The sequence below is a fragment of the Sitophilus oryzae genome, unplaced genomic scaffold (assembly GCF_002938485.1).
Source record: "Sitophilus oryzae breed Bouriz unplaced genomic scaffold, Soryzae_2.0 scaffold_1396_pilon_pilon, whole genome shotgun sequence".
Lineage (NCBI taxonomy): Eukaryota > Metazoa > Arthropoda > Insecta > Coleoptera > Curculionidae > Sitophilus > Sitophilus oryzae.
The window spans coordinates 9,772,711-9,799,061 of NW_022146055.1; the positions used below are offsets into that span (position 1 = coordinate 9,772,711).

Consider the following 26,351-nt stretch of genomic DNA (forward strand, 5'->3'; position numbering starts at 1 on the left):
AATTAATTGTTACGCTCGGTTGGTTTTAACTCGTTTGGTTAGGTTAGGTGCCAACTGAGCGCCTATATAAACGCTCAAGTTGTATAGATATTAGTTTAGTGTTAATATCTGCTGAAATCATGCTAATATTGTCAACGAAATGTGCGTCAGATGCATACAGTAAAGTGCTGTTTTGGTGTATCATGCGTGAATTAGTGTTTTATTTTTTTGGACACAATGAATACAATATGAAATGGGAATACAATGTTAAATACTGTTGCCCAAAGACTGTTTTAGTAGAGATTACCACTACAATTAGTAGGTAAGGTAAGTATGTAATGTATGTAGAATAAAACTATCAAACATATTTAATATCTTAGGATTATACAGGGTGTTTCAAAAAACATGTGCCATCTCTCGTGGGGAGATTCCTCACGTAAAAATAAGATTTATTCTTCATATCAACATAGGTCCGATTCTGCTTCGTTTCGTAGCTACAGGGTGTTAAAGTTCAAATATTTTTTTGATTTATTATAATTTTCTTCCAAGTACTTTTAGCGTTTCCAATGAAATTTTGATGGTAAAAGTTACTGTAAATGCGACATATTACAAAGTTAAAAAAGACATATTCACCAGGGACGTGCGTATGGGTTACCACTGGAATATTTTTCTAAAAGAAGCATGTACGCCACTGATTTTTTTCCTCTTATTAGCAAAATAGTGTAAGCAGTTTAATGCCGATTAAAAGTTGTCTCTTGATATTTTGTCGATTTTGGCCAACTTTATGAGATAAACGCAGTGTTATTAATTTGCCTTTTCTATAAACGTTAGTATGAAAATGTATAGTTTTAGAGTTACAGGATGTTAAAACTTTTTAAAATTAGGTTTTTGGTAATTATCTTAAATACCATTATTTTTTTATTTGAGATTGCTGTATGTTGGACTAATAGTAATAATAAATAATAATAAATTATATAAAATATATAATTTATAATTTTATTTTTATTTTAATCTTATTAATTGTGATAAATAAAATTGCGTTTATCTGATCAAGGAGGCCGAATTCGATAAAATATCAGATAACTTTTAATTGGCATTAAAGGGCCTACACAATTTTGGTATCAAAACAAAAAAAAATCAGTGGCGCACATGTTTTTTTTGAAAAAGATTCCAGTGATAACCCATATGCACGTCCCTGATGAATTTATGGACACTTTTTTAGCATTAAAATATGTAACACATATAGTAACTTTTACCCTCAAAATTTCATTCAAATCACTAAAAGTACTTGGAAGAAAATTATAATAAATCGAAAGATTATTAAGACTTTAACACCCTGTAGTTACAAAACAAAGCAGAATCGGACTTATATTGATATGAAAAATAAGTCTTATTTTTACGTGAGGAGTCTTCCTACGAGAGGTGGCACATGCTTTTTGAAACACCCTGTATAAAGTGATCAGAAAGTAACAAAGTGAACAAAAATGCAATAACATACAGTGCCTTATTAAAAAAAATAATTCCGATCTACTCCTACTACTACTACCCATTTTTGACCCACTCTACAGAAGTTAAAATATTTTCCTGGAATACATCCGAATACATAAAATACGTTAGGTTTGCATTTATACAACATTTCTATGTTGTCTATTATAAGAGCTACATATTCCCGACGCACTATTTCCGAACCCTGTATACCAAAAACAAATATTTGGCAAGTACACGAGTCGTCAGAGCCCGACTTATATTCGTTAAATAAGATATCAATAACTAATTGAAAAGCAAACAAAAGAGAATTTGAAAATTTTATTTAAAGTATCTTTATTAAATCTTATTTTTATTAGATTATAAGTACTATTAAGGTGGGTATTCACTTGCAACAAAACACTCCGAACGAACCAAACGCGCCGCGCGCGCTGTGACAAGTTTGTGTAGTCAGTACGTTGCGCCGAACAGAACCGAACGCGCCAAACATTTTCCGAAGTTTGTCGGTAAACGGGATTTGCTCAAAAGAATTTGTTCGTTGGCCGGTGTTCAGTGGATACGGCAGTTTTGAACGTTCGTTGTGTTTGGGGTGTTTTTAAACTGTACCTAGCTATGGAGTGGAACAGAGAAAAGTGTTTAGAGTTAATTGATGAGTTTGAAAGGCGGCCTATTTTATTAAATTAATTAAATTCTTCTTATGCATATAATCTAGGTCACTAAGTAAGGCCATTGACGGCGCTAAAAGAGGCGTCTTGCCCACATTTTTCGTCCTTTCCTTTTTTTCTCTTTTTTGTTACTCGCTAATGCCTCTATAATTAAAAAAGCACCAGCGGCTATGGTAATATCAGATGCATCCTTATCGTCAAACACACTAACACTGATTCACACACTGATTACTGGTGGGAACGCAGCGAACACCGCAAACAGGCGGAACCATAGATAATCAGAAAAATTAAAAGACTGCCAGAAGACATACGACGCGCAGGCAAATGTTCCTGTAGCGCATCGACGCAAGTGCCGAAATACGTCCATCTAGCTATCTGTGTTTCGACACTAGTCCGTTAGTCTTAGCATATTCAGAAAGAACACGCTAACCTCCAACGTTGCCAATTTGTGGGGAATTCCCCAAATTTTGGGGAATCCGGAGCCGATTGGGAATTTGTGGGGATTGTAGCAATAGGGGACGAAAATAAGGGGTTTCAACATTTTATTGCTGATTGAAAATGGCGTAAAATTTTTAGCTTTAAAAACGGAGCGGGACGATATATCTTTCCCAACTTAAAAATTATAATCTGCTTTTTACTTGTGCCTCCCTTTGCAAATGCTTCAGTTGAAAGAAAATTTAGTGACCTCAAATTATTTAATGACTACTAGGGAAGGGATTAAAAAACAAGGAGGTAATTTACAGTTTAATCTCTCTAACATATATAATAAATATTGTATTTTTATTACAATTATTTTTTTTTGTTAAAATAATCATATGGGGAATTTTTGGTGAATCGGGACATTTTTCTCCCCAAATTGGCGAATTTAATTTAGATTTACCCACAAAAATTTTTGGGTAGTTTAGAAAATTGACATTGGCAACGCCGCTAACCTCATTCTTTTGTTTGTTGTTTGTTCAAAAACCGGCACACGGCCTAGTACAAGACTTGATCATTTTTCAAGAAATTTTTGATTGTTAATTTTATTTTTGTGCAAACTAAACAGTTGTTTTTTATTAAAAAATAGCAGACAAAGGTAAGAAAGGTAATGTCCATGCAGAAGTTTTTATTTCACAGGCTATTCTTTCTAGAAATTATACCATCCAACCCTCCTATTTAATTATTAAATGAAAGTGTGAAAGAGATATCAAGGGCTATTCTGTTAAAATATCATCCGGCCAGTCTAGGCCCTGTTGTGAACCAGAAGGTCTGCTAAGTTGGATGTTGGATATAGAATGGAAGGAATATCATGGCCGAGAACAAGGCATAATTGTATGTCCCATGATGTAGGGGGTAGGTTTGTTTCTAATAGGCAGTAAAACCAAAAATTCTACTGTGAATCTTCATATTCTAGGCCTGTAAAGATAAATAATTCCTGGAGCCATCTCGAGGTATAGTACTCAAGTCGGAGCGAATCAATTGATAGCACGATGAAAAGAAATAATAGCCATCATAAAACTGTAAATATGTATATAACTAGTACAATGTAGCTATTTAACTGTAAGTACAATGTAGCTACATATTTAGTAGAATAGGGTATTATAAAATAATACAAAATACAATAATTGGTCATTCTTTCCATTCCCATTCAATTCTTCCCATTTAATCGTTTTCCCATAAAAAAAGGAAAATTAAAATTAAGAATGCCCTTAACCAAAAATAGTGAAATAAATGGAGATAGTCAAATTTTATATTAGCGTGTAAGACTTTGAATAAAAAGGTGTAAAAGGATTATAAATGCTGTATTTATATCCTTTAATATCATGATAATATAAAAATTGAGTAGGTATCTCCATTTATTGCACTGTTTTTGGTTAAGGGCACTCTTAGTTTTAATTGCTTTAAAAATAATAAGTATAATAATAATTTAAATCTCCCGCTCTTTCATAGTTCGTTCCTGTAGCCAACCAGAGGGCGCCAAAAGCGCAATCTCCCAACATTTTACCACGCGATTTACCACTCTCTAAACTATTAACTTTCTCTATGGGCGGAACGCTCCGCGCAAAATGTTTTGTTGCAGGTCGTTCAGAGCGCTCCGGGAAAATGTTTTGTTGCAGATTGTTTGGAGTGCGCGGCGCGTTTGGTTTGTTCGGTGTGTTTTGTTGCAAGTGAATACGCACCTTTAGATGTTGTAATAAGGCTAATGCATGAAAGATATGAGAAATGATACTAGTACCATTTTGGTTGAAATCATACGGTATCTCCGTTATTCGTGAAGATAGACGGGTGCGGTTTGCACAAACCTGTACCACTTTTTCTCAAACGGAAGATGCTGTTAACAAAATTTTCATAGCCCTCTTCGTTTCTGAGCTACAGGTACAGGGTCTTTTCAAATATGTTGCAATTTGGGACAGCCCCCGTATCTCCGTTATTATAGATGAAATAAAGAAGGTGAAAACTGATTCTTGTGGAACTTTTTACGTAAAATACAGTGGCGTAGTCTGTTTCTCTACGAAAATATTTTTGAAAATATGAACTAAAGTTATGTTTTTCTAAATGGAACACCCTGTATATTTTTAAACTATATTTCATCGAAATTTTAATATTTTCGTTGTAATTTACTTTGTGAGGGGGAGCTTCATCTTGCTGAATGTATATTTCACGTAAATTAGCTAAAGGAATATTTAAATGTTCCGATACGATAGCTTCCAAGATTTACAAATAGCGGTAGAAATTTAAGTTTCCCCAATATATAAAGTATTAATTAGTGGCTCTCAAAAGAAAACAAGAGACAGATAGGAGTATACTTTTAATAATTCTTTAGTTTCTTTTATTATCAATCATGGCCTACTGATAAATATGATGTTTTAATATTTTTTTAATATTGCATTAAATAGTGAAATTAAATAGAGAGTGTTATATATTTTTGAGACGCTTATGGCAAGCCAGATCATATAATTTATAAATATACAGGGTGTTCCATTTAAGAAAACATAACTTTAGTTCATATCTTTAAAAATATCCTTTTAAAAAAAAGTTCTACAATAAACAGTTTTCATCGTCTCAACACCTTTAACAATAACAGAGATACAGGGGGTGTCCCAAATTGCAAAATTTTCAAAAAGACCCTGTAACTCAGAAACGAAGAGGGCTATTCAAATTTTGTTTACGGCATCTTTCGTTTGACAAAAAAGTGGCACAGGTTTGTGCAAACCGCACCCTTCTATCTTCACGAATAACGGAGATACCGTATGATTTCAACTTAAATGGGACACCCTGTAGTTGTGATTGAGTATTAAATATAAAGATGGCACATTTTCCTAAATGTAACTTAATATAAATTAAATAAAATGTTATACTAATAAAAATACTAACGTATAAATAGATACAGTGAGAGTTATTTTGTAATTTAGGTTAAAATTTATAATACATTTCTAATCTAAATAAATAAATCGCTTGTAATAAAAATTAGTTGTGAAAACGGCACAACGACAGATCCTGTTTTCGATAGGCCTTTAAACTTAAAAGAAAATTTAATCTTTTCCATAAATTTTAAAACGTTTATTAAATGAAAAATAGTAAAATAAATAAAATCAGTCCTTAATGATCGACAGATGAAAAATACCTCTAAATTTCAATTTTGCAAACGCTGAAAGCGATTTATTTTAGATATATAATATACACACTGGATTTTAATTAGAATGTTATGAGTTTAACGAACATATTTTAGAATGCTTTATAGCGGAAGCTGAATAAGTGAGAGGTTATTGCAATGTTAAAACAGGGTTGCCAGGATATTTTTTTGAAAATCGAATACCTACTTAGACTTAATTTTAATTTTTAATCAGAAGAAATGAAATTACAACTACTTCAAGTTAGATTTCAATAGTTGAATACCAGCGTTTATCGATAGGAAATAAAATCACATGACTATCGTCCCTACTATGCAATTTTACTTAAAAAAATATGTTAAAATTTCTAATATACTAATATTTAATCTAAATAAATAAATGGCTTGAAATAAAAATTAGTTGCGGAAAAACACAGCGACAGATCCTGTTTTCGACTGGCATCAAAACTTAAAAAGAAAATTTTATCTTTCCCACAAATCAAGCGTTAACGATGGACAGATGAGACCTTTAAATTTCAATTTTGCAAAAGCTGAAAGCGATTTATTTTAAATCTATAATATATACAATGGGTTTTAATTAGAATATTATGAGTTTAACAAACTTAATTTATAATGCTTTGTAGCGGAAACTGTATACGCGATAGGATATCGCAATGTTAAAACAGGGTTGCCACGTGCTCTAACTATATTTTATCAGTCATTGATGTGTTATTTTTTGAAAAGAATAAATTTTACTAAGAAGATATGATAAGGTAACAAAAGCTCAAAGATCTATGGAAAGACAAATGCTACATGTAAGGCTGGCAGATAGAAAAAGGAACGAGTGGATCAGAGGTAAAACAAAAGTAGGGGATGTTAGAAGTGAAGTAGCAAAATTGAAATGGAAGTTTGCCGGTCACAATGTCAGACAGAAGGATGATCGATGTAACAAATGCATCGTAAACTGGAGGCCCTGGGAGAATAGAAGAAGTACAGGAAGACCTCAGATGAGATGAGCGGACGATCTGAGGAAACATGCAGGATGAGCACGGCGACAAAGAGAGAAGAGTGGAAGAGATTGGGGGAGGTCTATGTCCAACGATGGACCGAAGAAGGCTGAATAGATAGAATAGATAGAAGAAGATATGAAATTAGAACCATCCAATCATCCAATATTTGAATAGCAAGTTTTTTGGATGGTCATATTTTGACAGGCTTACTTAACATTTTCCTATTTTTTAGTTTTGTTAGAAGTTAACTGTTTTGAGTAAAATCTCAAATGAATTGGATAACCTAAAGACTAGTTGATTTACATCAGCTGGTTAGTTAACAATCAAATTACGTTATGGCACGAATGGTTGTCGTCTCGGCGCACTCAGTAATGAGGTTTTCTGGTGTTCTCCCATTTTTCCGACAAAGTCTGCATTCGCCGTTGTTTCTTATGCCGGGTTCAGACCAAGGTGACAAAAAGTAAACACGTCACAAAACAAACTTGTCACAAAATATGGGGACTTCTGACAAGACAAACTTGAGACAAATTGTCCACACCGCAATGACAAAAGTACAAAAACTCAAAAGTTTAGTTGCTGCGAATGAGTTTTATAAGCCATGTGTGATTTCAATGGATTCCTACTGTTGGCAGCACTGCGCCGACAACTTGTCGAAAAATATACGAACAAAACATAGACACTTTGATCTTGACCAACTTGAGACGGGACATTGAAAAGTCTCCGAATTTTGAAACAAAACAAAAATGAGACAAAAATGTCCCAAAAATATATTGGATTTGTCACAACTTCGTCGTAAAACATGAATGTTTCTGTCTTGTCACTGTTTTGTCTGCTTGGTCTGGACCCGGCATTAGCTTCAATCTACTGAGGTGTTCATTTAGGAAACAGTGTCCTGTTAAAATCCGCGTGACATCCGAAGCAGTGGCGGATACAGGAATTTATTTTAGGGGGAGCCCAAATAAAAAGTAATGTAGAATATGCTTTTTAGAGCGCAATTTTTAACCCAAAAGCCTAATATTTAACCCAATTTATAAATTTTAGGGAGGGCCTTGGCCCCATGGCTTCCCCCTGTGTATCCGCCCCTGATCCGAAGATTGTTCTTACTTAAATCAAGGAAAATCTTTGATTTTTCTCGGTCATAAGTCTTGAGAAACTTCGAATGTCTTAGACCGTTGGAGAATTCCCATTACAGATTTATTCCATTAGTCTTTCAGGTTTTTGAGTTCCGTTTTAAGTTTGTCTCCCATTTGGGAACCAGAGTTCAATTAATGGAGTGTTTGCTCCTTTTTTAGCTAGATCGTTTGCTTTTTCATTACTTTCTGTCCCTTGATGGGCGGGCACCCAGAGTATGAGGACTTTGAGATATTCTTTGTCTTATTTGTTCAGCTTCTCTAGAGATTCTTTGACCAACTTCGAATTGATGGTTACAGAGTGGATCGCTTTTAATGCTTCTTGACTATCGGATAAGATGGCTATTTTTTGTTTCCGATAGTTCCTACTTAAGATAGTTTGTACGCATATTTCAATAGCGTAGATTTCTGCCTGAAGTATGCTGGGGTGAGCTGTTGGAGGAGTGGAATTCTGTTTTTGATGGTGGAATACCCTCAAAAGTTCTGGAGCTGACAATTCTTCCGGTACTGTTTCCGTGAATGACCATTCCAATCATTGTAGAAAGCAGAAAGACTGAAATCATACTGCCTCCTTGCGGGCCGATAACCCTGCATATGTTAAATTTATTAAAGAACAAGTAGATTCAGAAAACTACTAACTACAATCGAATCTGACATAAATCGGCGCGATGCGGCGATAAGATGAAAAATGACAACCGATTAATTAATTCATATGGTCAGTGTTTTGATTTTCAAAATTGCTCTAAATAATCACCATCGTCCAAATATTTGCTCGCAATAAATCTAGCCAGATATCGAGGATCCTATTAAGATTATGAAGTATTTATTTTGATTTCGTTCGACTTTTTAAATTTCACTGCGTTCGCCGAGCTATTTCGGTTCAAAACCAATAAACACATCACTAAGGCGCGATTTTTAAATAAATATAAATCTCCCGACTGTATAGTTTTTCTTTTGACGCGTTACTTCCATATATATTTTTATTTATAGTCGTATACTTCGGCTGTTACGGCGCAAAGAGCGTTTGAGTGGTAAAGAATAGCAGGGTATGTATAGGTTGTAGCAATTTATAATGTAAATATAAAAATAGTCAACGTTTAACGGTTTTCTTCATGTATCTAGTTGGTATACAGAGTGGTCCGAACTGTATTCTGGTAACTTGGGCAGCATATTCTGCGGATAAAAATAAGTAAAAAAAGGTCGTATAAATGTATGTCCTAAAATGCGTAGTTTCGGAGATACAGGGTGTAGAAGTTTCATGTTTGTTTTCCATTTTTGCCAAATAATTTCTGAAGTACCGTCAATATTTGGATCAAAATTGGAGCCTGGGAGTTTTTTGACATGAGAAATTTGATTTTGATGTCAATATGTCTCCTACTAGTAGAGGGCGCCACCTACATATTTTTTAACTGGTTTGAAGATTAGTAACTTTTCGTCCGTACCTGTATAAAACTACTGAGTAAAAAATATACATTTACGACGTTTTTTATGTGAAAAAGGTCTCTTGGTAAAAATCGCTACGAGTAATGGTTTTCGAGATATTATAGGAATCGAAATTATCAATACCTACCTGTCATCATTGACATAAATTAAACATGTTGATTAAATAGTTATTAGAATGAAATCACAAATTTCAAATGTTTTCGTGCCAAAAGTTCAACAGAAACTGTTTTATAATCATTTTTTGTAGAAAAAATTGTGATTAATTTAAAAAAAAATATATAAATTTCCCAAATTTATTAATTCAGTGAAATGACTATCTACTCAACGTGTTTATTTTTCAATAATAACATGTATTGACTATTCCCATTCTAAATATCTTAAGAACGGTTGCTCGTAGCGATTTTTACAAAGAGATATTTTTTTACGTAGAAAGTCACAGAGATGTATATTTTTTCACTCGGTAGTTTTATACAGGTACGGACAAAAAGTTATTAGGCTTCAAAACAATTAAAACACATGTAGGTGGCGCTCTCTACTAGTAGGAGTCATATTGACATCAAAATCAAATTTCTCATGTCAAAAAACTCACAGACACTAATTTTCATCCAAATATTGACGTTATTTCAGAAATTATTTAGAAAAAATCGAAATAAAAATGAAATTTCTACACCCTGTATCTTTGAAACTAAGAATTTTAGGACATAAGTATATTTATATTTACTTTTTTACTTATTTTTATCTGCAGAATACGCTGCCGAAGTTTTCGGAATACAGTTGGGACTAGCCAGTATACACAATTTAATACAGAGTGGTACCTTTCATGCCACCTTGATTCTACAGGGACAAAAATAATTTTTATAAGAGTGAATAATATTTATGTATAGAATAGAGATATTATGTCTTACAAACGAATAACGTGGGTCTGACATTTTCGTCTTTTTAATTCTAAAGTAAATTGTTTTTCTCTGTCAAGTTTAATTACGTCGTTTGTTAAAATTGCCCCTTTTCTCGTTACATAGACTATAGATTTATTTGTAACTCATTTGTAAATTATATGGTGTTTTGCAAAGGTTTTTTAAGAAAAGTTATCCGTCAAGTTCTATTTTCTTGGAACACTCTATATGTTAGTCGGTATATCTATGAAAAAACCAGTGAATATACCGGGTGGTGCATCGTGGTTACAAACCTAGGAAATCCCATGCAAATTTTGAATTATCCAAATATTGGCTCCTTATCAATTTGACAGCTACGTCGTAAATATTTTTTTAAAGGTCTGCCAATGCTGAATATATACCGGGTGCGTCTCAAAAGTGGCTCACCTCTATAACTTTTTTATTTTTTCAGATAAATAAACGAGATTTGGTACGTTAGAATATGACATAAATTGGGATTGATTGACATATTCAATTGATTTCTGTCACTTCCGGTTTCACCGGAAATGACTACAACTTTTAAACGGTATTTTTTTACTTTATTCGATTGAAAATTACTCTCGATACGTATTTGTATATAGTAAAAATGTGTTAATTGTTGTTGTCATAGTTACCGATCGGTCCTATGGCAGATATCGCAAATTTGTACCGACAAAAATCGGTATCTCTACCGTGAGGTTGACAAGGGCACGGTAGAGATACCGATTTTCGTCGGTACAAATTTGCGATATCTGCCATAGGACCGATCGGTAACTATGACAACAACAATCAACACATGTTTACTATATACAAATACGTACCGATAGCTGTCGGTAACTTACCGATACTGACGATTGTACAGAATAGCGCCCCAGGGGCGGGAAAGTGAAATAGCAAAAGCGGTTCCACCGTTTCCACGGAAATCTCAAATAAAATAGTTCCAGCCCTAGCCACTAGGTGGTAGTGCAATTAATTTTTAGGTTAAGAAGTTGCTACTAGTTATTGCCAGATGGCGTTAAATCAGAATTTTTTTGTAGTTTCCATAGTTTCCAACGGCCATTGTCATATTATTGTCAAATTCTCAAAAAATATTGTCGTTGTCATAGCGCCAATCATAATATTATCAAATAAATGATTATCAAAACGTTTTTCAAACTATAATTTGTTATATGTGTTTTAATTAGACAATTCCTTTTGTTTGTGGCCCTAAAAATATAATGTAAGTCTTTTATTTTTGCCATCATTTAAGTACATATTTTTATTTAGTCCATTTACAAAACTTTGGGCGTATTACGTTGGTCTTGTTTTATTATAATAAACGATGTTTAAATATTTGACTTATAAATAAAAACTTTAAATAATAAATAATATTTCACATGTTTGGCTTTAATTTTATTTAATAATTGTATAAGTTATACTGTTAAATGTTATTTTTTACATGTCACAACGATACTTGTTATTAGTATTGTTGAATTTGTGTAAAAAATAAGATTTAATAATCAAATTTAATTATTTTAGAGTAGAATTCAATAAATACGCTCATTTAAAAAGCCCGCGCTTCGATCCATTTAAAACAAGCCCTACTCAATAGATGGCGCCACTTCTGCAGGACCATTTTTCAGTATGGCAGAGTCCATTCTTTTTCTAGCTAGGTATATTCTTTGGTCTACACTACTACGTTATAGTACCTAAGCTTAGAGTCCCCAAAATGTATTTTTGTAATTTAAACTGGTTCGAATGGGGCAAAAGCTTAACATTTAGAAAATACTACTTAAAATTACAGGATGATAACTTAAGGTACGCTGGTATTTGCCTGGTTTTGCAAGTTACTTGTTCAATTGTAATTTAAAAACAGATGCAATTTTTCTTAAATTACTTAAAATCGGCGTGTCCAACATTGTTTAAATTTGGCATGTGTATACAGCATGCGCAGACCTTTTTTACAACTTCGCTGTAAAATTACCAGGGGAGCCAATATCTGGACAGTTCCAAATATGCATACTATTTCCTATGTTTCCAACGACGATGCACAACCTGGCATAGCTAATTTTCAATGTGATTGGTTTATCCGTTAACTGTTAAAATCGTGTTATAGTCCAGTCACATCTTAGTCGAAATAGGGTGTAAATCTCGGAATTCAAGATAACCGGCTGCAAACCCGTACAAACCTTTATTTTAACATCCTAAAACATGTCTCAAAACCTACATATGATAGCGTGTGCGCGACTTGTAGATAACTGAGGTCAAAGGTCCAAAAATCGATTTTTTGCGCATTTTTTGCAAATATCTCGTTTCCTTTCACATTTACGCTATTTGTATGCATTACAAATATTGTAGAGGATAAAATTCTCTATAACTTTTGTTTCATAAATTTTTTTGTACCTCAAACCGTTTTTGAGACAGTGAGCGGTGGGCGCGCAGTCTTTCATTATGTACGGTATCATTCCAGTTCAACCTGTAGTCTCGGTCAAAAACACGCCGTATAAAGTCCGTTAATTATTGAAAAATATATAATTATAAATAATTTACATTTTTTCATAAAAGATTATATTGAATATAATAATTTTTTTCATAAATTAAGTATATCTTCATTTAATAACAATTACCTCTTTGTACAATTAGAAAATTATTAACAGAAAAACTTTAATTACATTTTAATTATAGTTACATTTATACTAATTACATTTTAAGTAAATAAAAGGACAAGAAATACATTTTTAATTTATATGTCTATTAAAAAATACGATTTCATACATTTATCATGGTTGAAATTAAAAAAAATTGAATAAAAATAAAAAGAACTCCCCATGTTCTTACTTTTAGTTTTCTTCTTCTTCTTCGTCATCGTCGTCTGGTCGTTGTGGAATTTCAAATTCTTCTTCATTTTCATCTTCAACGACATATTTGTCTCCAAGTCTTCTAGAATTTCGGGGTCAAATGTACCATCTTCATTGACATCACTCTGATAGGGTGAAGCATTGAGACCTTAATTGAGACAAGCTTGCCCATTACACTGGCCACAAGCTAAAGAGCACGACAACCCTGATTTCCTGCATCCACATCGCGAACCAAAACCATTCTTGCAGTTGTGTTCAGCAAATTTTCTGGAGCTGGAGGTAGAATAGTAGCGGTAGGTTCCAGGAAATGATATTGGATTAATATTATAAAAAAAGTTTACGGATTTTATGGAAAATGTACTTAATTATTTTCTACTTAAAATGTAAATAGTATAAATCTGACTAAAATTAAAATGTAATTATTAATGTAATAAATTTAAGTATTTCTGTTAATAATTTTCTAATTGTACAAAGAGGTAAGTGTTAATTAATGAAGATATACTTAATTTACGAAAAAAAATATTATATTCAATATGATCTTTTATGGAAAAATGTAAATTATTTATAATTATATATTTTTCAATAATTAACGGACTCTATACGGCGTGTTTTTGACCGAGACTACAGGTTGAACTTGAATGATACCGTATATAATGAAAGACTGCGGGCTCACCGCCCTCTATCTCAAAAACGGTTTGAGGTACAAAAAAAAATTTGAAACAAAAGTTGTAGAGAATTTTATTCTCTACAATATTTGTAATAAATACAAATAGCGTAAATGTGAAAGGGAACGAGATATTTGCAAAAAATGCGCAAAAAATCGGTTTTCTGACCTTTGACCTCAGTTACCTACAAGTCGCGCACACGCTGTCATATGTAGGTTTTGAGACATGTTTTAGGATGTTAAAATAAAGGTTTGTACGAGTTTACAGCTGGTTATCTCGAATTCCGAGGTGAAACCTCTAAGATTAACTGGACTATTAATATAATGGCTTGAATTTTAAATATTACTCAATAACACAAACTCTGCTGTGCAAAAAAGTGTATATTTTAATAATTAATGATTATATGCATTTGTTTTATAATATAACCATATATGTATAAATAACCTATTGTGTAGTAACCTTGAATGTGGCAATTTGTTTACTATAGTAGGGGTGCCGAAGTGGGGATTTTAAGATTTACTCCAGCCAGTAAGATTAACATAAGGGGAGTTAAGTACCCCCTCCCCCCTTGTTAAGTACCCCCACCATTTATGAACCTTTTATACAGGGTAGTTTTGAAGAACATTTAAAAATGACGGGAATAACGTAATCAGCCGATTTCCAAAGCCAAAGTAGTTACAATCTTGAATGAAGAGGTTCCGAAAATTATGTATTTTCTGTCATGAGTTTTGGTCGCGTCAAAATCGTCAGTCTTTTGAATAGGAGCTTCACTTAATTCGCCTTTTGAATATCTGACACATTCGAATAATTTTTTGTCCCATTTTCAATGCAAATTAACGGATTAATATTCTTCCGTTATAAGAAACACGTGACGTTTTTTACATTTTTAAAAACCTTGGACATGCTCTCACAACCAGTCAAAAGGTATACATCATATATAAGCTTTTTTTCTTTTTAGCATCTAATTTTTACAATCCAATAGTAGATACCCATTTAGTTTTTTTGCTCCCCTACTATTAACTTTTAATTTTTAGTTATACGTATTTTACGGTTGGGTGGAAATTAAAATTTGAGGTCAAAGTAATTGCTATGGTATGTTTCTAAGTATTTAAAATGTCTATACGTATTTGGTACATTAAAATAAAATACTACATACGTCGTTTTATCATGGATGCGTGGTAATATGGTTTTTTATTGATATCATATTATACAGGATGTTTCGCGGCCATGGTAGTAAGAGACGTTTATGGAGAACCGGTTAAATATTTTTTATGAACATTTGGAATTTTGCACCTAACCTAACCTAACCAAAGTCACCTGCTTCATCTGCCTAAATTATTTTCAGCCTTACTATGTTGCCGCTTCATACTAAAACTGATAGCATTTTCGTTATTTTAAATGGACCACTAAGTAATCCCATTACATTTTTCGAAACTACTCTATCTCATTTTTTTCTATTATACTAACCTATGCCTACCTATAATAGGTTTTGAGATAAAAAATAAAACATGTGTAAAATTGACAAAAACCGTATTTTGAATAAGAATTGTTTAAATCATAAATTCGGAATATTGAAAGGTGGTTTGTAGGTTAAGTAAAGTCGAAATATTTGATCTGTTTAAATCAATCGTTTGGATATCAAATATGAAGGAGAAACAAAAATTTCCGTTTGTAATAAAATCGCTCAAATTATTGATATTTTAAATTAAAGTCAATGTACCGGGTGTCCCACTAAGAATAGATCTCGGTTGTATCTCGGAAAGTATTAGTCGTAGGGTTTACGGAAAAAAATATTTATAACTAAAGGGGCTATGAGAAATTGCTGGAAATTATTTTCAAGTTTGTAGAACGACCGCTAGGGGGCGCAACTGCAACAAAAAATATGAAAATGGAGTGTTTACACATTTTGCCTAGATAAGGTGTACTATAAGTAATAGCTTCATAATCTTCATTTTCCCCTATCTACCAAAATAAAGTGGTGGGGGAAGGTTAGATCTGTTTTTATTTAAATATTAATAACTCTGGGCTGGATGATCGGAATCCAACAAGCGAGTGTTCGTTTAAAAGAGCGTTTCTTACTCTATATTGTACTATATGAACAATAATAATAAGCTTTTGAACCTAGACTCTAGGGGGCGTTGTCTTACAATTTAACAAAAAATTAAATGCAATAGTATATGTAATTTTAGCTCATAGTAAAGAGTAGTAAAAGCTTAAAGAGTCAGCGAAAATCGCATCTTGATATCTTCTTTCAAACCGAAGATATTAGCAAAATTATAATAAATACAAAAAAATCAGCCCTTAATTACCTTATTTTGACAACACGGTATCAGTAGCCCTCTTAATTATGCCCATTCTAACAAAAAAATAAGATAGAAATAGTTAGTTTATTTTAAAATCGACGAAATACCAGAATACCATAATACCCGAGGTATTAATATCTAATAATTAAGATATTAATAACAGTGAACAAGAAACGATGATTCAGTGAAGTCATGGTAGGCTTTGGTAAAAAGTTGTTTTTGACGTAATGGTATAAACGTCAAATTGTTATTAGATCAACATTTTGATAGTCTTTTCAACGTTTTTTTATCTTTTAATTGCATTTTCAAAATGCCTTTATTATTTGAAATATTTGAAGTTGTTGGTATTTTGAAAAAGCAATCAAAAGATAAAAAACGCTGATAAGACTATTAAAATGTTGATGTAATAAAAATTTGACGTTTATACTATTACGCGAAAAGCAACTTTTTTCCAAAGCCATGACTTCACTGAATCATCATTTACTTGTTCACTGTTATTAATGTCTTAATTATTAGATCTGTTATTATGGTATTCTGGTATTTCGTCGATTTTAAAATAAACTAACTATTTCTATCTTATTTTTTTTGTTAGAATGGGCATACTCAAGAGGGCTACTGATACCGTGTTGTAAAAATAAGGTAATTAAGAGCTTATTTTTTGGTATTTATTATAATTTTGCTAATATCTTCGGTTTGAAAGAAGATATCAAGATGCGATTTTCGCTGACTTTTTAAACTTTTACTACTCTTTACTATCAGCTAAAATTACATACACTATTATATTTAATATTTTTGAAAAAAGGTGCAATGTTTGTTAAATTGTAAGACAACGCCCCCTAGCGTCTACGTTCAAAAGCTTATTATTATTGTTTATATGGTACAATACATATACGTATTATTTACAAATATACTCAGGGTTCCCTATTTAACCCCGTGTGCAATTTCTGTGCCGTAAGAAAAAGACAACATAACCCAGCTCCATATTAGAACTGCATAAGTCTATTTCACCCGGATATGGATTGAACTGCGATTGCGCCAAACTCCGATTGTTGTTGATTTTGTTCTGTTTGGATTACTTTTTATTTGTGCGCGTAAAAGAGTGGTTTTGTTTAGTTTATTGTTTCCAACTATTTTTTGATATTTTTCCAACTCCATGATAATGTGTTATAAATAATAAAAATATAAATAAAACTGAAGGTTAGGTGAAATGTCAGTCAACCACTTCCCTTTAACAACATCGACCAATGAAAAGTTCTTCAGGTGAGGCATGCGCAGTTAAATGAATATCCGGGTGAAATAGACTTATGCAGAATTCCATATTGTTCTTTCACTGTTTGGGCTTCACTTTTTGGAGATTAGGATTGGTATATTTGTAAATAATACGTATATGGTACAATATAGGGTAAGAAACGCTCTTTTAAACGAGCCCTCGCTTGTTGGATTCCGATCATCCAGTCCAGAGATATTCATATTTAAATAAAAACAGATCTAACCTCCCACCACTTCATTTTAGCAGATAGGGGAAAATGGTTCTACAAAAAAAGATCCAAAATTTACTGAAGATTATGAAGCTATTATTTATAGTATATCGTGTCTAGGCAAAATTTCTTAAAAATTCCATTTTGTTATTTTCCATAGCAGTTACGCCCTCTAGCGGCCGTCCTACAAAGTTGAAAATAATTTCCAGCAATTTCTCATGGTCTCATTAGTTATTAATATTTTTTTCTGCAAGCTCTACGACTAATACTTTCCGAGATACAGCCGAGAGCTGTTCTTAGTGGGACACCCTGTATATTATTTAAAAATTGAATCACAAATAAAAAACAAGAATAAGGTTTAGGTATACGAACATGATATATCGTTGAAAAGCAATTTTATGAGTATTTTGATTTTTTAACTATTTAATATAAGAGTTTAAAATATGTAACAGATATGAGCAATTTTATAAGAAACAGAAATAAAGAATTTTTTATTTTCTCTATGCAATGAACATTTGTTATTTTACTATTCAAACTTTAAAAATGTTCAATTTTTGATTTTTTCGATGCTTATTTTATTGAAGAGGATGTTTTTTTAATGTTACACATGTTTTATTTTTTATCTTAAAAACTATTGGAGATTTTGAGATATGAAAGTAGTTTTCAAAAATGTAATAATATACTGGTAATACTGGGTGTTCCATTTAAAATATCAAAGATGCTACTACTTTTCAAATGATGTAGCAACATTGTAGGGCTGAAAATATTTTAGATAGATGGAACAGGCGGTTTTTATTTAAAAAACCAAATTTTTCAAAAAGTCCTATCACTTGTTCTAATCTAATCTTCTCTGTCACTAATCTGTTCATAAACGTCTAATCTATAGCAGTAAACACTAGCACAGTTTTTAAGCGATATTCATAAAATATAAATATAACAATATAACGATATATTTAAAATGGATTTAGACAACTGACAACTATGATCTAGTGACCTAACGCCTTGTGTCGTAAATATCGTATAAGTCTATAGCAAATAACAATATAATTATTAATGCATTTTTATAATTGCTTATCTGATTTGGTTTTTGTAAATGTGTTCATAATTTGTATGAGTATAGCGAATGACAGTATTGCACATGCAAATGCGATCTTTGTTACTTTTCGAATAATTTATTAGTAATTTAACCTTGTGGGACTTTGGATAGACGAATATCTAATAAAGAAAGTCAAGGTAGCTTGGCCAAAGCCAACAGTACAGTTATTTGATAATAAATATAGGTATAGTTATAGGTTTAATCACAGTTTTAATCTGTTAGTGGTTCAAATATTTAACTTCAGAATTATTAATATACAGAGTGATCTGAATCATAATCGAAAAACTTCGGTTATATTGTTCGGATATTTGGTATGTTAGTATATGACATAAATTTGGATTTATTGGCGTATTAAATTGTTTTCCGTCACTTCCTGTTTCACCGGAAATGACTACAACTTTTGATTTTTAAATGGCATCCTTGGAATTTTTTTACGTTATTCGATAGAAAATGACACTCTGAATAGCAGGACATATCATATGCGAACTTTTAACGTATTCAATTTAAAAAAAATATCATTTTAAATTTCAATTTAGAGTGCCATGGTCATAAATGTAACGAAAAGCCTTGTCTAGTAAATATTAAATATGATTTCAATGCTTTGCGAAATGAAGAAAATGACGTTATGGATTTGATTTGAAATGGCAGGTGATTGTGCATTTTTTTCGAGTTGTATAATATTGAACTTTTAACTCTGAGCGTGGGGTAAGTAGATAAAGATCTTGTTCCGCGTTCCTGAGTGGATAAGTGTGAAATGGCCTTACTTGAGGAACTGATACATGCTTACGTATTAGTCAAACGAATTCAAATATAAATAAAGAAGGAAAAGTTAAAATTTTTATTTTTTTAAAAAACTCTTGACAATGAGTTCTGCTGTTTAGTCCCAGTGAATATCGAACATGTCTCTTCTGGAGCTTGAAAATGCGGTCAAATTGAGTCGCACAACACGTGCCCCAGAATGGAATGGCATATCTGAGGTGCGACTCAAAAAGTGCATAACAAACAGTTCTAGCCACTGACAAGTTAACCTCCTTAGAAACAGATCTTAATGTAAAACAGGCAGAGCTTAATTTTTTCGACAAAGCGTCGATATGCATATCCCATTTTAGAGAATTGTCTACAACAAGCCCTAAGAATTTTACAGATTTTACGACGTCAATGGTGGTGTTGTTAAGTACCAAAGGGCTGCAGCGAGTTTTTATACGACAAAGCTTTAGTTTTAGAAATGTTGAGACTCAGGAGGTTCAAATCGCACCAAGATTTAATGGTGATTAAGTCATTTGATATAATCCTATGAAGTGCCGTGAGGTCCTTGTTGCTCCAAGTAAAGCTAGTGTCGTCCGCAAAAAGACATATTTTACCACTGATGTTTATGTTAGCAATGTCGTTAATAAAAAGAAGAAACAAAATAGGGCCTAGTACTGAGCCTTGAGGTACTCCACATTCTATTGGCTTGCTAGAAGACAACGGTGTATCCACCCTCACAAATTATTCATAAAGAAACGCTTTTCAAAATATACTAATGACCTGACCCTCGTTCCATTGAAAAAATTGTGATATGATCAAAAATACGATTTGGGCATCTTTTAACCGGCCAGGACAAGACACGAAAAACATTAAACGATGCGATCAAAACTATTTTTCCAAGGCTCCTTGATTAAAAATTAGTGTTTTGAAATTTAGAATACGGAATAATGTAAAAAAATACCAAGGGTGCCAAAAATCAAAAAGTGTAGTCGTTTCCGGTGAAACAAGAAGTGACCGAAAAAAGTAGCATGGTGTTGTGAAAACCGCATCTTTGTACTCATATAATATGAGATACCCTATAAAACACACGAAAATGGGACAACCTGTACGTTTTCAAAATAATGTTCAGATCATAAAAATTTCACTATAACTGTTTACCATTATCAATTTATAAATAGCCCTGTACTCCCTACACACTAAATATACGAAATATCTACTAGGTAAAACTTGTTAAAAAATTTGACACTTTTTACTCGCACGTGAAAGAAGAGATAAGGATTAATGCACTCACCCATCATCTGGATCGCAGTCTCGGAAACCCTTGGCAAATGGATTGCTTGCTATTTTTAGTTGCGTTATCTGGAAATAAAAAAGTGCCTGTTAACGAGGTGCAATAAAAATGTAAAGAGGTGTACTTTCTACTTTAAAGGGAGGCGGGGGGGGGGTTAGTTAGTATCAAGATAACTTTTATAATTTTTTATATAACAAAATTATTACTATTTTTGTTGTTTAATGACTCAACTAAAGAACGCTCCGGATTTTTTATTTGAGCACATACACAATATGTAAGGAGATATACAGGGTATCCCATTTTAGTGTGTTTTGCATTGTCTCTTGATTATGAGTAGAGCTACAAAGATGCGGTTTTCACATCACTACGCTACTGTTTCTCAATGTTTCTGAAATACAGGTGAAATTAAACATGTCGCAACCCTTTTACCGTTTTCACAAACTTTTTTTTTCAAATCTTAGTAGTTTCTTCAAGTTGGGTAAAGGGTATATATGAAATTGGAATGCTTGGGAAATGCTTCTAAATGAACTATTCTTCAAATTATAAGTTCAATCATAAGTAAGAATAAGTAACAATCATTCTTCAAATTATAAGTCGGAGCATCTACGGCAGACAACTGGAAGCTTATATTTTTGCTGGCTTTTCATACACTACCTATAATTTAGGTACAAGATGGATTGAATACTTGCAGTTTTGTTATTAGGTATTTAGTTAGCTAGATTTATAGTGTTCAAAGTTAAAAATAAACACAATTAATATTGTTTGCTATATTATAGACAAGAAAGAAAAAATTACACTAACCTACCCAGAAAGATTGTGTAACCTAGTGAGAAAGTCTTTGATATTAATTTAAGAATGATTTTGATTTAGAAAAGTATAAAAGGGACGACTTTAATCAAATCTTTAAATCATACGAATTACGTTTAAATTAAGTTTATTTATCTGGAATCACGTATTTGTCATTTACATATTTGGAATTATCAATGTGTTAGAAATCGTTCTTCTGTATTCTTCTTGCAAAAGTTTATTTTAGATATACAGGGTATCCCAGAAATAAGTGCAAGTATTTTAACTGGTAGTATAGTTCAACCCCAGAAACACGTCTATGAGGTTTTTTTCGCGAAAAAAAAAATTGAAAATTCCAAATTTTTTTGGATTTTTTTTTAGTTTTTAGTTCAAAAACATAATTTCTTGATAATATGGCAACATAGGTATTATATTAAATTTACAAGAAAGAAAATCCAGAAAAGATCCAGTGGTTCTCAAAATTTTAATAAAAAATATTTTTTTTTGGAACTTTTCAAAGTAAAATAACTCCGTTATTTTGGACTTATTTGAAAAATGATAAAGAGAAAATATTCTTACGTTTTTCGTCGGTTCCGTGTGGATAGAAAGTCACAATTTATTTAAACACAATTTATTTAACACTAATTAACAAACAATAACGATTAAAAAAACTTAAAGAACTATTTATAACTTATTTACAATTTATCTAACTATTTACAGTACGTCTGTCCGTTCTGAGGCTACGGGGTATCCGTGAGAGGGGAAACGATATTCTCTCGATGTTTTTCGTAAAACATTAGACGACGCGTCCCATCAATAAAAATTCGACAAATTTGCAAGTAGCCAATAAAATTAGTGGGCGGAGCGATTTGCGGTGACGTACTTGTCAAGTCGACGTATAAAATATATTGCTGTTTATTTAAATGTTTTTTCCGCATTCCTTTCATAGACACAGATCCAGCAGACGAACTGTATCTAACAGGTATTTATTTTGAATTAGCGCGCGGCGATTGTACGCATCGACCGGTTGTTTTTCTCTGTCCTTCCTCAGGCCTCAGGCGTCGGCTTATATATGAGAGCAACAGACAATCCAGATTTGTCCCGACAATTCTTAGCCGTTCTAGAAGGTCGGTGTCGTCGGCGTATGAATCATAGCCGAGTGGCCAAGCCTAAGGCCGAGTTCACACGGTACGAGTCCGCAACAATATGTTTCTTTTATCGAGATTTACCACCCCTTAAAATACTTGCACTTATTTCTGGGACACCCTGTATAAGTAAAGCTCACTTACCCGGTGGTTCTGGTAGGCAGTGACGGCGGTAAAGGATGTCTCCGAAAAAACAAAAGTCTTGAAATTTTCATTGCAATTTTCTTCATTTGTTTGTTGAGAATTTTTTGGAGGTAAATATACTATATGGAATCTTGGTTGATAACGGTGCATTGAGTTTAATATAATCTGAAAAACGGAACGTATTTCAAGTTTAAAATTCTGATATTTACTATACCAAAGTTTACAGAATAAAATTATACTGTGATATTGCTATAATTGTTATACATCATTGAAGATATTTAAGAAAACTACTTACGTGGCCGTTATCATCTAACTGATTATTGGTGAGTTTCAGTTTATCGAAAGATACAGTCTGTTTCATCCATTGTGCACCAGTTGCCGGACTGTCAGGATGCACATGAATTCTTGGAGGTGAAACTGGATCTGCTTTTCCAGCAACCACCCAACTCGAACTGAAATAATAAACAATTTTCTTGTATTTTATTCCGATTATTTAAATGAATTTTAAGTTTTAATCTTGTTTTATCATTAAGGCAATTAACTATATACCCGGTGCGTCTCAAAAGTGGCCCACCCCTATAACTTTTTTATTTTTCAGATAAAAAATACGAGATTTGATATGTTGGTATATGATATAAATTAGGACTGATTGACGGTCAATTGTTTTCGGTCACATCCTGTTTCACCGGACATTACTACAACTTTTGATTTTTAAATGACACCCTCGGATTTTTTTACTTTATTTGATAGAAAATCACACTCTGAATAGAATGATATATCATATGTCAACTTTTGACATATTTGCATATGATTTATTTGAAATTGTAACAAGTGTGTGGTGCCGAATTATTCATAAAAAAATGATTTTTCAAATATGCTAACGAGCCACCCTTGGAAAATTAACTTAAAAAGTTTTTATGACCAACTGAGCTTTATATTACTTATTTTTGACAGAAATTATTGAAATAAAATTTTCTAAAGAAATATTTATGTCATCCAATAAACATTCTTAATAATAAGACTTTTCGGTCAGGCTTAAATACATTTTCTGATAGTAAAAGCAGTAAAAAGAGTTGCCCAATAATAGATTAACGGCAGTGACATCTGTCGTTTTATTTAAAAAATATATTGTGTTTTGTATCATTTTTTGAATGTCGACGAATAAATGACGCGTTGATGAACATTAGCGTAACTAGCAAGCAATTCATCCATCCGGGGGGGGGCTGGTGTTGAGCACACGGGGGACCTAGGTCTTTTGTTCTTTAAAAAATGAAGACACATTTTTTGAATAAAACTTTTACATGAATTTCTCTATCAATAAATTTCATAGACTTGGTTATCAAACCGTGTTCCTGTAGATTACTTAAATACCTACAAATTTTCTAAAAAAATAAAAATTAACACAATTTTTGAACACAACAAAATAATTTTAACTAAAAAAAACTAGAAAACGTCATTGTCATTTTTACTACATCACAAGCAAATAAAAATTAATACGTAGCCAAGAGTCATAATTCAAGATTTCTCTGGGGGGTGCCCAGCAGTACCTGGGGGGCCCGGCACCCCCGGGCACCACTGTAGTTACGCCAATGTTGATGAATCACATCGATGAACTGCATCAGCGCATAGTGAAAATGGGGCTTAACTCTGTCTTTCGGAATTATAACATTAATCATTAGCGTTTCTGAAGGGATAGTAATTAATAGATAGAGTAAATTGACAAAAATATTGACAAACAATAGAGATGATTAATTTAATTTATTCTTATTATTATAGTTAAAAAATAGCAGGTTTAGTCGTGACTGACTAAGTTAAGAAAAAACTCAAAATTTAAGTGAGGATGCAGTCAGTAATCACCACACAGGATAATAAAACTATGTTTTCAAATTTGTCAAGCTTTCGAGAATTTTATTTCCATCATCAGGACAGTTTCTAAAATGTATAAATAAAAAAGGCATTAATATTTTAAAATTGTATAACAGAAAAAAACAGCTTACGACTGAGTCAATTAGCAAAAAAAACCTCCTTTGCACAAAAAGGCCTTAAAACTAGCATCATATGACATTGGAATACAAGGACATTTCCTTGATAAAATATTAAAATACATATCCAGCGACATTACTTTTTTTTAAATAAAAAACAAACAATTTTCAAAATTTACTAAACTAACTTCTAGATTGTATTTTATTAGCCTGTGTCACAACTGTGTGGTGATTATTGACTGCATTGAGTTTTTTATTATAGTTAAAAATAATAGGAACAATAAATAATACATTTTAATAATATGGTTACCTGTGAAAAGCATATCGATATCGCTTATCGTCAACAGGTACGAAGTCCATCATGAGCATATATTCAGAATGTAAATCTAATCCGCACAGTTTCACTTGAAAGGTGGGAAACATTCTTCTGCCAGCTTTAGTAACGATCATCTCTGTACCCAATGAATGAAACTCATCCCATAAATGTTTCATTTCAAGTATGGCGCCCGCGTTTGATAATGCAGGCGTAAGGGTATTTAGACTGAAATAAAATAATACAAAATGAAGTGACTTCTTTAAAACTTGATACTTATGATTAGTTTTTATTTATAATAATCCTTCAGATAAAATTCCTTTAATTGCAATGCTGTTTTATAGAAGAATAACGCGATCATAAATGACGGGTTCAAACTTAGTAGTTAATACCGTATGATTGAAAAAAAAAACACCTCCACGGTTGGTTTGAAAATGACTATCGATGACAGCCCATCTGTCAATTATACGGGGGGATAATGTTAAAAAAACCGTGGAATAATGTTAAAAAAACGAGGAAGTTAAAAATAATTTTATCATCTAGGTGTATTTCTTCTCGATAATTTGTTGTTTCGTTCATCTCAATAGCTTTATTTTTTTTGGAGATATTCGCTTTTGAAGAGAATATTTTTTCTTAATTTTTACATTAAAACCATGCCTTTGCTTTTGGTCCTGTAACGGTAACGTTACTGTTACTGAAAAATCATATTAGTATTGTTGTCTATTGAAGTTATATCCACTATAGATTATAGATGCAACATGATTGAAGATGATAGCACAGATTAGGTATACTATATGTATATAGATAAAAATCTTGTCCCTAATTCGTGGTACGAAAATTGTATTTTATATGACGATGAGCAAACGAGTAAAGTTTCCTGTGCGTAAAAAACTCGTTTAAACTCGCCTTTAAACAGCGTAATAACTGAGCCGGTCAGGCGCTGTGCAGAATTTTAGTAAACTAGAAACCTAACTAGTGCGCGACTCCGAAAATTGAAACCACGAAAAACAATGCTTTTGACGATAAGTTTATAATCTGCATAATCTGTGATGATAGAGATCAAAATTATGGCGTTGACAGATGTAGATGCGCACGAAGTAGTTCATATACCAGACGTCCAGGAACCTTCGTAGATCTCTGAATTGAGACGATCGACTTATTTAAGATTATCGCTAAGAAACCGTTGTTTGCGAGCTTTAAAAATTTCTTAAGTTTCTTTTATTCATGTAAGCCAACGGACTGTAAGAAGAAGATTAAACAAAGCAAATCTTATGTAAAGAAGGCCTGCCTGAGGACCCCAGCTTACTAGGTCTGTTGACTAGGACCAAGACCAAAAGCAAAGACATTGTTTT

General features: G+C 32.4%; 1 protein-coding gene across 1 annotated transcript in view; it reads right to left on the minus strand.

Moving 5' to 3' along the window:
* The window catches only part of LOC115876015 (T-box transcription factor TBX1-like), a 95,100-nt gene that overhangs the window by 46,408 nt on the left and 22,341 nt on the right, over window positions 1-26,351 (minus strand). Inside the window, exons 4-7 of the mRNA XM_030891679.1 lie at window positions 24,997-25,227; window positions 23,000-23,156; window positions 22,705-22,869; window positions 20,630-20,697 (exon numbers count right to left, since the gene is read on the minus strand). Coding sequence (XP_030747539.1) covers window positions 20,630-20,697; window positions 22,705-22,869; window positions 23,000-23,156; window positions 24,997-25,227 — 621 coding nt within the window. The remainder of the gene's footprint in view (window positions 1-20,629; window positions 20,698-22,704; window positions 22,870-22,999; window positions 23,157-24,996; window positions 25,228-26,351) is intronic.